At 42.5% G+C, this 12577-nt stretch overlaps 2 protein-coding genes across 2 annotated transcripts; both read left to right on the top strand.

Moving 5' to 3' along the window:
* The first annotated feature begins 7765 nt into the window (after positions 1–7765).
* On the top strand, positions 7766–9329 carry LOC149673374 (uncharacterized). Its single transcript, XM_089840074.1, has 2 exons — positions 7766–7770; positions 8924–9329. Exons 1-2 carry the CDS (start codon positions 7766–7768, stop codon positions 9327–9329), a joined length of 411 nt encoding a protein of 136 aa, XP_089696200.1.
* A 14-nt stretch (positions 9330–9343) lies between these two features.
* LOC149673373 (uncharacterized) lies at positions 9344–10523 on the top strand. The gene is made up of 4 exons (XM_089840073.1): positions 9344–9404; positions 9472–9756; positions 9806–9930; positions 10008–10523. Exons 1-4 carry the CDS (start codon positions 9344–9346, stop codon positions 10521–10523), a joined length of 987 nt encoding a protein of 328 aa, XP_089696199.1.
* The last annotated feature ends 2054 nt before the right edge of the window (positions 10524–12577 follow it).

Here is a 12577-nt window from a genome sequence, read left to right as displayed (position 1 = left end):
GCCTTCTACTATCGGACCTGCGTCGTTTTGACCCAGAGTTGTTATGTTTACTCTTTAACGTTGAGCTGTTTTTGGGAGTAATTCCGACCGTCTTTAGGGTTTCGCGAACAACCCTTATTCCGAAGAAAGGCGATCTATCTTTAGCAACCAATTGGCGCCCGATAACCGTCTCCAGCGTAGTACAGAGGCTATTCAATCTAATCCTCTCGAAACGTCTCATGGACGCTCTACCTCTAAATCCAGCGTAACAATGTTTTCTGCCTGTCGACGGTCTTCGTGCGAATACGGCTATTTTCGACCATGTCGTGAAGGACTGTCGGAAAAAAATAGGGGTCTGTCTCTTGTCTCCCTAGATGTGGCGAAAGCATACGTTGGGGTATCCCATAACTCCCTAAGACGAGCTCTTCAACGCCTGGGCCTCGAAACGCGCATGATAACATACATCCTCATTAGCTACGAGGCGTGCTCAACGACGATTTCTTGCGGTCCTTTAAGGGTGGCCGACATCCCTGTCACCCGGGGTGTCAAGCAGGACGACCCCTTGTCTCCAATTCTCTTCAATGCCGTCATGGACGAGCTTTTCGACATGCTTCCCGACTGTATTGGTGCGTCTATAGGGCGAAGTCTAGTCAATGCTCTGGGTTTTGCGGACGACACCACGCTTATAGCAAGCTCAGAGAATGGTATGCGGGAGTTACTGAAAATTACGACCTCATTTTTTGCCAGTCGATCGCTGCATCTCAATGCGTCCAAGTCCCGATCTCTAATATGGCGCAAGGATGGCAAACGGAAGAAGCTTATATTGGTCATGGACCCCATTTATTCCATAACGAACGCGATGATCCCTACGGTGACGTTCGACCATTTACTGACTTATCTGGGCCTTGTCATCACCCCACATGGCGTGGGATTTGCCGACTTCTCGCAATACCAAAGGGGTCTGGATGCCCTTGGTCGCTCTGGCCTGAAACCCAGCCAAAAGCTACACATGTTGCGGTTTTACCTACTGCCACGATTTATACATCTGTTGACCATGAGCCACTTCACTGTCGGGTCACTGACGGCGTTTGATCGTTTGACGAAGTCTTTCGTGAGGCGTACCTTGGCCCTCCCGCACTACTCACCCGTGGCTTTGTTTTTTGCTTCGGCTAAAGATGGTGGCCTCGGCCTCATGTCAGCAAGATACTCGATACCGCTACATTCCTTTAACCGCCTACTCAATCTACAGACAATCGTTGCCCCAGCGGTTAAAGCGTACTGCCAGCTCCCGTCTTACGCCAAAACTTTGCAACGCCTCACTACACTAATGTCACCAATGGAGCCACAAAAATCGGGTGTTTCTGATTATTGGCGAGCCTCATTAGAGGCTACCGTCTACGGGGCTGGGCTGAATTCCGGTCACCAACGAGTATCCCACGCGTGGGTTCATCGTCCTGAAATAGTTTCGAAGGGGTTCATGTTTCACAAACTGATCAAGACGAAGTTAAACCTCTTACCGTGTCGCGGTGCTCCGTCAAATCGCGGTGAGCGTCTATGCCGCAGTGGCTGTGGTCGTGTAGAGACTCTTTCGCACATTTCGCAACAATGCCCTCGTTCCCACACGGCTCGAATCGCCCGCCACGAGAAACTCGTTTCTTACCTTTGTGATCATGGCCGCAAGAGGGGCTTTACGGTCAAATCGGTCCTGGTCTGCACTGACGGTAACGTTCGGAAACCGGACTTAATCTTCCTTCGCGATAACGAACTAGTTGTGGTGGACGTTACTGTTCCTTGGGAGACGCAACGGCCTCTAGAATGGCATTACCAGCAAAAGCAACGGTATTATTCGCAACCCGCTGTGCTTCAGCAATTGCGCTTAATCTACCCTAACCATCTAGTTATACGGACCGAAGCTTTCGTTGTGTCGGCAAGGGGTCAGTTTTGCAGTGCAAATACTCCAGTCTCGACCTTTTTGGGCCTCTCACATCATTAACAACAACTGCTTAGCCTCATTGCGATCGAGGGCACATTACGGGTGCATACGCAGTTTATGAAACTGATTTGAGTCCCACACTTCCCTACATGATACCTTCCTAAGTCAAGGTTAGATTTACCCATAACCCTTTCCATTTGTCTTTGACGTTTTGAGCGACAACACTTCCGGCTAATAATACTTACCTATACTTACCTTAAAACGTTAATTGATGGGGTGCTCTCCATCCTTAATCTTAAACCATTCGCGACGTAAGAATAAATAAAAAAAGAGACAAAGAAAAAAAATTTATTTCAATATTACTACTTCCCTTTTTGATTAGGGAAAAATAATACTTTCGGTTAACCCTTCTCTATATTTGTATAGCTTTAACTTGTATAGCAAACGATAAGTCTCTAGTTACTTACTAACTTGTTACTTAACTTAGAATACCTTTTGGTTTACAACACTGTTCAAAATTCTCATTATCTTCTTTGCTGGCCATTTCTGTTATTGTTGTTATTTTTATATATCGATGTTGGCGAGACTGAACCATTTCCAATTAGTATTTCTGTAATTGAGGAGTCGCTGCTGATGTATTTTTCTATCTATCCGAGACGTAAAAACGGATAAAATAAAATGATTCAATAGCCAAATGCCTCGTCATCTAATTAGTGACGCGCATGAATGGATTAACGAGATTCCCACTGTCCCTATCTACTCCCTACCAAAGTTCATAACCTTGTCGTGGTGGTAGGGCTCTCGTCGGTTCCATCGCACGTGTCACCAAAACCAGCCTTCTGGGGGCGGTGATGAGTCGACTTGTCTAATATGAACTAAAAATCCCTTTAGTCCGAGCCAGGAAAGTAAAAGATATGGTGTTCGGCAACCCAGTAAGTCCAAAGCCTGGGGATTTATTAAATTTGGCTTTGCCAACCCAGAAAGTCCATAGCCTGGGGGTTTACTAAATTAGACTATGGCATTGTCTCCGGTCGTTTAACGACAAAATCCAGGCCACGGAGATGAAATATATGGACCTCGGTCGAGCTGGTGTGTGGTGCTTTCAGGGTCCACACCCACTCGCGCTCCTTCACCCTTGGTTTCGACTCAGGTACTGTCCCGCGTTCGGAGGCAGTGTGGTTTGTCCCTACGGAACGGGCGTGGGAAACAGGCCTGGTCGATTCCATCTCCAAGGGAGTAAATAGCATAGTTTCGCTACCCTATAAGAACTTAGCAAGTCCATGACGTGTGAGCTAGGCACACGGGGCATGGCGCAGGAGAAGGCAATGGTGCATCGGACCTTGCTCTGTATGAAATGACTCCTGGACTAGGTAGGCAGGCTAGGTAAAACTATTTTCATTTAGAAAACTTTAAGTCTAGTATTGCTCCTAGAAATGCCTGCATTCTAGTATATAGGTATTTGAAATTGACTCCAGCCTCAATTTAGCTTGCAACCGTAAAACTTAAATGTAGGAAAGGGGGCCTAATTTCACGGCTCACAAAGAATTTAAATTAAAACTAGCAATTAAGAAGTTCCCAGGTTACCTGTTTAAAGTACTTATTGTCCATGACTTGCAATATTTACCCAATGGTCCATTGTTGAAAGAAGAACGCAGCAAATGATAGAACAATAATATTGGTTTATTTAGAAAAACAAAAACGCGTCTGTACTTGTTAGCGTGTACAAAACTGACTGACTGCTGACTGAAAACTGACCTCTGACAGATTGTAGGCGGGGGTTTTTATCCCCGCGAAAAATGTTTTTTAACAAGGTTGACAGCAGTGGCGCTTAAGGCGCCACTTCGGGACAATTTAACATTTTACAATCTAAATGTAAAAAATGAAAAATGAACAAAGCAGACGACGCGGTTTTTCCCCGGGAATGAGGTGCTTGGTGTGGACGGTTACATCCTCCCCCCCCAAAGAAAAGTCGTCTGCTGCAAGGCGAGTTGGACCCTGTGTGTCAGGTGGCGCAGATTGGGCGCCATCTTGATTTGGCCTGTGTCTTCGGCGGGCCTTGTACGCCTCGCAGTGTACCTTTCATCATCAGGAACCATGTGCGGTGGAGTAGTCTTGGGCCTCACCGCGGGTTCCACGGGAAACGGCGTCTCCTTGCATAGATGCTTGTTAATGAGCGTCCCGAACAGTCTCCCATGGTTCTCGCGAGATTGCTTGACGCGAAAAGTTAAAATCACGAGAAGTCACATCTGTGATTTTATGCACGCGTAAATATTGTTCCACGTCTGCGCGAGACCGAAGAGTCTGATGCGGATAATTAGCTGGAGGATGATAATTTATGTCCAGTTCAGGACCTCCAGGCTTTAGATTCTTCCTCAGTACTATCTCACGTTTCTATCCTTTACGGAAAGGATTGACAAATGTCATAGTATTTATGGGAACAGGGTTGGACAATTCCGTATCGTCTTCCTCAGATTCAGAGGAAGAACTGGAATCGTCAGGGTGAGATAGAGGAGAGGGTAGAGGGAGAGACTTCTCCCTCGAGCTCCTATCAGGAGAGGAAGGTGGAGAAAGGTCTGGCGGCATCCGATTCACTCGGAAGACCGCAGGAGGATCTGAGAATAAGGCGAATGCGTCTAGCTCCGATTCCTCAGGTAGATCTGGTACTTCTTCCGAGGGAACATAAGAGGATCCATCATCATCCTTGGATGAAGATGAGGTTTGATTGCTCCTCGCTTCTTCTCCAGACGACTCGGTCTGCGCTTCTTGGTCTCTCAACAGTCGTTCCCGTCGAGTCAGTGGCGTAGCCAGAGGGGTGGGCGGAATCAGTTTGCGGGGGAAAATTCTCCGTTAGCGTAAACAACAGTTTTCAGATCATCGATTTATAGGATGTTTGAATCAGGATTTAATGCACAACATTGTTATTACGTAAAAATTAAATTATAAATAAATTATTTGCATGTCCATAACTCAGTTTAACAAAACAATGTTCTTAATGTTGTAAATTTTTGTGTTGCAGAAATACAGTTTATTTTGTTGAGTTTAGCAGGGTAGTAAACTACACCTCTAGAATATGGGAGCATCTAATGGCGCTGGTTTAAACTAAACCCCACCAGATATTACCTTTTCACACTGAGAAAAATTAATTATGTTAGGAAAAAATCATTTAATAGATATTATCGGAAGGATATAGTACTTCTCTTCTATTTTTTAAGTAAATATTTTTTTTAGTTTAAGTAAAAATTAGTGTGATTTCGGTTCCAGTGAGAACGCGCGATTACACTGTGAACCCTCCTTCTCAGGATAGCGTTGTAAGTCAAAATACAAATACTAGCGGGATGAATGAACCGATTACTTTCGGGAGTACCGTTTTTATACTCAAACCCTGCTATCACGGGAGACCCACCGACCCTGGGCCGAAGCATTTTCTTTGGAAAATAAAGCAAATGCGTTTGACAAACGAAGTACCCGATGCCATATTTTTAGATCAGAGGATGCCGTCTTTATTCGATGGCCCGGCATTGGATTGGTTTTATGATAACCAACCATTTAGGTCTTATACTGAGTTTGAAGCTTCATTCACTTCTCGCTTTCAGCGAAAATCGAATGATGATGTCATTAGCGATCGGATTCATGATCGGGTACAGAGACACCAGGAAACGGTGTAAGAATATGCGTATGCCTTACAGAAACTAATTGGGCAACTTTACAGTCCAATGTCGGATGAAGAAGTAGTCCGTATAACATCGCGTAACATTAGGGAAGATATTCACCCCTATTTAACCACCAAAGATTATAGCAATGTTAGGGATTTATTGCATGACGCTGCTGCGGTAGAGCGATCAATAAATAGGAAAAATCGTTCTGAAACCAAAATTGCCCCTAACAGTAATGCTACCCAAGTTAGGAATAGGCAAAATTTTAAAGGGTCTACTGGAACAAACAATAGTAATCGTGGGTCACCTAATGAAAATACCCAAGCGCGTAGTTTTCCGCAACCCAGACAAATGTAAACGCACCCAAGAATCCGCCACATAACCCTAATTCTCAACGCAGTAGGTCCTCCAGACTTCAGTTGTCTTCACTGCAATAGAGTGGGCATACTAGATCCTTTTGTCCTTACAAAAGTCAGCCGCCTAAGGGAAACGACGTAGCTGGCGGGTCCAGTGCACCCGCGGCACCGCCCGAGAACAATTCCCAATAGATAAAGATGTAGATAGCACGGGGCCATTTTCTTTTAAACCAGCGCAACTTCTTAAAGTGGGAAACCGAGATTTTCTCAATATTTCTTTAGGATCCACCCCGTGTCTAGCCCTACTTGATAATGGGACCACAAATACTCTAATACATAGTCAGTTAAATCAATTTTAGAAAGCCAAGGTTATATAACCAAAAATCAAAAGTTGGCGTTGCGTCAGAGCGATAATACCTCATTAGCGACTTCGGGGTCCGTTACTGTTCCTATTTGTTTGCCCCGAAAACAGGTGTAGTTTGAAGCCTTTTACGTATCTAATTTAGTAAATCCCTGCATTTTAGGTAGAGATTTAATTGGCCATGTTGGCCTTGTAGTGGACTTCGGGAAAAATAACTACTGTTTATCCGATATTCTATCTTTTAAGTTACCTTTACTTACTTGTAAGGGTCCACCCCACGTGTCTACCTTAGCTTTGGAAGACATAGGTACCGACGGCATAAATAAAGCCTTATCAATCGCTCCTTTAGACGAACAATAACGCCAATCCTTGGAATCCCTAGTCCATAGATATCAAAATATATTTACAACCAAACCGGGCTGTTATATCGATGTTGGAGATAGCCTCCCCATTTCTAAAGCACCTTATAGATTTGCTCCTGCAAAACGTGCCATTATAGACGATATTCTCGATGAGATGTTGGAACAAGATCTAATAGAACCAAGTTGTGGAATACATTGTAGCTGGCATTCCCGGCGGCCATTTTCCAAGATGGCGGCGAAAGCGCGCGCTCTACAGCAGGGGACTTTTAGTATATTTTTTGTTGGGTCAAAAACAACACATGTACCAATTTTCATCTTTATGTTCAAATGTTCTAGGTCAAACCCTAAAAGTCCTGGGCTATAGGTAGATAAATTTGTTTATTTATTTCTTATTTGGAAGGGGAAGCTTTCGAAGCTGTAGACGGGTTAGTTGATTCAGAAGAAGCTTATGATGAAGCTATAGCATTGTTAAAAACATTTGATAAATCATACATCGTCTCACATTCATACATGCAAAAATTAAGGGATATTCAGCCGGTGACAAGTTCTAAAAACCTGTCCGCCCTTAGACGTTTATTAAATACATGCGAAATAAGCTTACGTAGTTTAAAGTCCCTAGGTGAAAATACCACGGAAAATACCTCCTTCTTATGCCCAACCTTGTTAAGATGCCTTCCTGATGATATCAGGACCGAGTTTTGCCTACGTAAAAAATCAATTACTACTAATTTCAATAAGTTGGATGTAAATGAAGTGTTACAATTTGTAAAAGAGCAGATAGAAAGTAGGGAGATGGCTCAGATTTTAGGTTCATCCTCGGGGCAAAGTGGTGGGAAACTTGAATCCCATGTTAAAACAGAACATAAGCCTAAGACCAAAGTAGAAAACAAGTACCATGCTAGTGCAGCTACCCTTACAGCGGGATCTAGGGGGAGAAACAGCCAAACTGAAGGCGTCTATTGTATTTTTTGTAACGATACAAACCATAAATCAACAGAATGCCGGAATTTTACCCTGGAGCTGAAACAAAATATTTTAAGGGATAGTCATAGGTGCTACATTTGTCTTAGATTGGGCCATGACGCAAAAACTTGTAGATCATAATTTCGAACATGTAAAAAATGCCGTAAGAAACACAATTTCGTAATTTGTGAAGAAAATGAATCACATTTAAAACCAGGCCCAAGCAAAACCCTTGAGGCTAACGAAAATCAGTCGATAGTAACAAATTTAGCTCCAATTAGAACAGTAGAAGAATTAGTCCTTCTGCAAACAGCTTTAGCTATTGTTAAAAATCCTAAACACCCCCTAGAAGAAAAAAGGGCCAGATGTTAACTCGATGGTGGAAGTCAGCAAACCTATATTAAATCGGATCTATCCAGAAAGCTTAAATTACCAATCATAGGGCATAAAATAATAGACATATTTTTTTTCATGAGTAAAACCCCATGAGAGTACAAAACAAACGTAGTTCAGGTCACTGTGGAAAACCGAGAATACCCAGAGCGAGCTATTGTAATCTAAGCTGTTGAAATTCCCTTTCTTTGCCATTCAATAACAAGCGAAGGTTGTTTGGAACTAGAAAAACTTATGTTAGATAGGGGATTGCAAATGTCAGATGACCCCAAGGCCTACAAAAAGGGGAATCCCGAGATAGAGATCTTAATAGGAGCGGATTTTTTCTGGCAACTTGTTGTGGGAAACACTATTTGAAAGGTTTTCACCATTTCTGGCCGCCATGGAAACAGTTTTGGAATGGGCGTCCTTAGGACTTGCTTTAAAGGAAAATACACCACGGGTTTCACAAGCAAATAATGGTACGGTCATGCTAATAAACTCTAGTGAAAGGGGCATCGATCAAACTCTTAGAAAGTTCTTTGACCTAGAATTTATTGGAATAGATAGTAGGGAAAATTAGGACACCAGGGACGATGACACCGTAAACTTGTTTTTCAAAGACGTTAGATTCAATGGGGAAAGGTATGAAGTGAAGCTTCCATGGAAAAATACCAAGGAATCACTCCCCGATAACAAAATGGTAGCGTTAAAAAGAATGTCAGGATTAGTTAAACAGTTTCAAAAGGACCCCACGTACTACCAAGAATATAAAAGGTGTATAAACGAACAGGTAGAATCAGGGGTTGCGGAAAACGTTCCCCAAACCGAAATAGATAATAGAGTCCCAGGTACCTATTATATCCCTCATAGGGGAGTGGTCAGAAACCACGTGTCAACCACGAAACTTCGCGTAGTCATGGATGAATCCTCTCACTTTAAAGGGAGCCCCTCCTTTCTTCGGGACCCAACTTGAACCCGGACCTCCTGCTGTTACTTATAAGATTTCGAACACACAAAATAGCTGGGGTCGCCGATATTGAGAAGGCGTTCCTGCAGGTGGCTATAAATGAAAACGACAGAGATTCCATAAGGTTCTTTTGGGTTAAAGAAAATAAAGCGGTATTATTAGAAAATGAATTTGAAACCTATAGGATGACTAGAGTGCCTTTCGGAGTAACTTCTAGTCCCTTTCTCCTTGCATGCACTATGAAATATCATTTGGAACAAGCTAAAAACGCTGACCCAATTGTCAAACAAAAATTGAACGATGATATTTTTGTAGATGATTTGACAAGTGGAGAAAATAGCGTGGATCAGGCTTACAAACTGAGGATGCAGAAAAATTAATGTTAGAGGCCAACATGCGTTTTAGAAAGTGGGTGACTAATAGTGTTGAATTAAGAAAACACAAGTCCAGGAGAAGTTAATCTCTTTGAATCAGAAATAGGCAAATCAGAATCAAAAATCTTGGGTTTAAAATGGGCCCCAGACTCTGACGCATTCTCGTTCAATTTAAGGGTGCTAATGGAAATTTTAAAGGACGCTAAAAAGACAAAACGTTGCGCTTTAAGCGCTGTGTCTCAAATTTTTGATCCAATCGGATTGTTGGCTCCGTTCACTATTAGAGCGAAATTTATCATCCAGAAAGTATGGGAAGAAAAACTAGAATGCGATAAAGAACTTCCTGAACCGTTGGCAACTGAATTTGAAACTTGGGTATACGAATTGCCAGCTTTAAGCAAAATTAGTGTAAACAGATATTATTTTTGGGAAAGTGAGGGTGACATAGTAAAATTAGAGCTCCACTGCTTTTGTGACGCTAGCCTTAAGGCGTACGCTGCGACGGTGTACGTTAGGTATGAGACAAGCGCGAGAAAAATCGGGACATCCCTTGTATCTGCAAAGGCTTGAGTGGCTCCGCTCAAGGACCTTAAACGAAACAAAGAAGGTAAAGAGGACCTAAGCCTCCCAAGACTAGAATTGACAGGGTGTCTCATCGGGGCGCGCCTCACTAATTATGTTAAGAACACATTTGGTTCCAAATTGGAAAGAATTATTTGGTGGACAGATTCCACAGTAGCCAAAGCCTGGGTTCAAGGAAATCCCTTAAACTGGAAGCCATACGTAGCGAACCACGTAAAAGAAACCCAACAATTGTCTGATCCAAACTTATGGTTTCATTTCCCGGGGATTCAAAATCCGATAGATCTGCCAACTCGTGGTACACGGGCTGGAAAATCAATAAATTCAGATTTGTGGTGGAAAGGGCCCACGTGGTTGATGGAACCAGAAGTTAACTGGCCAAAGCACGATCCAGAGGAAATAGATTCGGATTTAGTGGGAAAGGAAAGACGTAAGATCACGTTGACGGTGCAAGTTTCAGATAAAAGGGGTCTCCAAAATATTATGGATCTTAACACCCACGAATCCCTAGATAAACTTCTGAGAATCACGACTTACGTAATCAGATTCGTAAAAATAAAAACAAACCAAAATTCCGAAAATTTAGCTGGACCTATTACAGCTGAAGAGATGAAATAAGCGGAAATTAAATGGGTAAATTCTATTCAAAGCCAAATTTACACGCCTGAGCTTAGGAATTTAAAATTAGGACAGCATGTTGAAATGAGCTCGAAATATGCCTCTCTCAGGCCTATTCTTAATGAACACGGGATAATATGTTTGGGGGTCGATTACAAGAATCAGATATGCCCTATACAGAAAAACACCCCATTCTAATGGACAAAAAGGAAAGATTTGGAAAACTCCTCATGTTAAGTAGTCATAGACAGGTTAAGCATGCAGGTGTAAATGATACCATCACCCAGCTTCGAGAGAAATACTGGATCCCAGCTGGCAGACAGTTGGCTAAAACCATAGTTAAAAATTGCTTAATTTGCAGAAGGCTTAGCGTAAAACCAGGTGACACTCCAATAGCGCCTTTACCCCATGACAGGTTAGACCAGTGCGCCCCATTTACTATTATTGGGATTGATTTTGCCGGCCCTATGTTAGTTAAGGATGGAAAAACGACATAGAAGGTTTATATCTGTTTGATAACATGTGCCGTGTCCCGAACGATACACCTGGAATTGGTGCCATCTTTGACCACGGAGGATTTTTTATTAGCATTCAAAAGAATGATAGCCAGAAGAAGGGTGCCTAGTGTCGTTTACAGCGACAATGCCAAAACATTTACAAGTTGGGAAAACCAAAATATTGCTTCTCCGAGTCAAGAAGACTACTTTTACAAACTTATTAACCTAGATATAGAATTATTTCTCTTTTTTGAAGTAAAAATTTACGAATTATTAAAGTAGTATTCCAAGAATAGCGAATATACAGTAAAGCAGACGACATTTACTTCCAATAAAGACGTGTCTTGGACACATGGAAATAAGTAAATGGGAAGGAGCAGGAAAAGAAGTGTATAAATTTTGGAGAGATATAACCTTTATGTGTTTGAAAAGGCCCAATTGTCTACGCCTCAACTGTTAGCCCTATATTCTCATAGCTACATTCACAACTGGTTTTCAGTATAAAGACTAGTGATGCCGCGAATATTGATTTTGTCGAATACCGAATACAGAATACCGAATATTCGGCCATGCTCTCGGCCGAAGCACCGAATATTCGGGCGTGAGATATGTGCAACTCGCGCGAAACCGGTTATGAGCTGTAACCCGTTCCGCGAAATACGTACATCCCCCGCACGGACCGCAATGGGACAGGTCTCATCATGGAAGAAGAAGGGTATGGAATGGTGAGGTGAATAGGCAGACGGCTACGCGAAATGTAGGGTCACGTGGGAAAACTCTCCTCTCCTCTCGGCACTAGCTGTAACGCGATTACTGCTCTGCGCAATATTGGCGCGCAAGCAGAGAGAGGGATACACTGTTTAGATTTAGATCCGCTCTCTACCGCCTCTGCTACAGCGCGCCTGCGCGGAAGCTTTCAACGTGGTGATAAACTCGGGAAGGAGGGAATGAAAAAGGGGAAAATACGATTTTTCAAAGCGCTCTCTTTAACACTATAGGAACCGTCTATAGCGTCTTTAGGTTTTTGGTTCATTTGCGAGTAGATCGTGTCACTATATGCTTTACAAAATGTCATCGGCAAACAAAAAATCGCCTGTTTGGAAATATTATGAGATTTGCAATGAAGATAATAAGTTGGCTGTGTAAAAATTGTTATTGAAATAAAAAATTTTTGAGTAATTTTTCCGTTTTTTTCCTTCATGATTGGAGATTCGGTATTCGGTCGAATATTACGAAATATTCGGCCGAATACCGAATACGAAAAAAATGCCCGAATAGGCCAAATACCGAATAGTAACCGAATATTCGTGGCATCACTAATAAAGACTACTGTCTCGTTTCACCTCAACGATATTCTAATTTTGCCAACATGAGTGTTAACGTTAAATATACCAAAAATGACTTGTGGTTAGACGCACCAAAGAGTGTAGAAAGAGGGGGATTTGAAGCTAGCGGCTTTGGCAAAGCATTTTTGGTGTTCTCGCTTTTCAACTTTATTTATTTTTTATATTTCCCTCGTAATATCCGGTTCACTGTATTTCAATAAATAAAAGGGCA

Source organism: Phalangium opilio, unplaced genomic scaffold (assembly GCF_054372755.1).
Source record: "Phalangium opilio isolate 3A_F unplaced genomic scaffold, DU_Popi_V2 ptg000052l_1, whole genome shotgun sequence".
Lineage (NCBI taxonomy): Eukaryota > Metazoa > Arthropoda > Arachnida > Opiliones > Phalangiidae > Phalangium > Phalangium opilio.
This window is presented reverse-complemented; position numbering and strand designations above follow the sequence as displayed.

What these genes read in the sequence shown, in the direction of transcription:
- LOC149673373 (XM_089840073.1), top strand. Translation starts at nt 9,344, where the DNA reads ATGCGTTTTAGAAAGTGGGTGACTAATAGTGTTGAATTAAGAAAACAC. An exon ending in AAAACACAAGTCCAGGAGAA is followed by an intron (nt 9,405 to 9,471) that starts GTTAATCTCTTT and finishes AATGGGCCCCAG; the next exon opens with ACTCTGACGCATTCTCGTTC. An exon ending in CCTTAAACGAAACAAAGAAG is followed by an intron (nt 9,931 to 10,007) that starts GTAAAGAGGACC and finishes AATTATGTTAAG; the next exon opens with AACACATTTGGTTCCAAATT.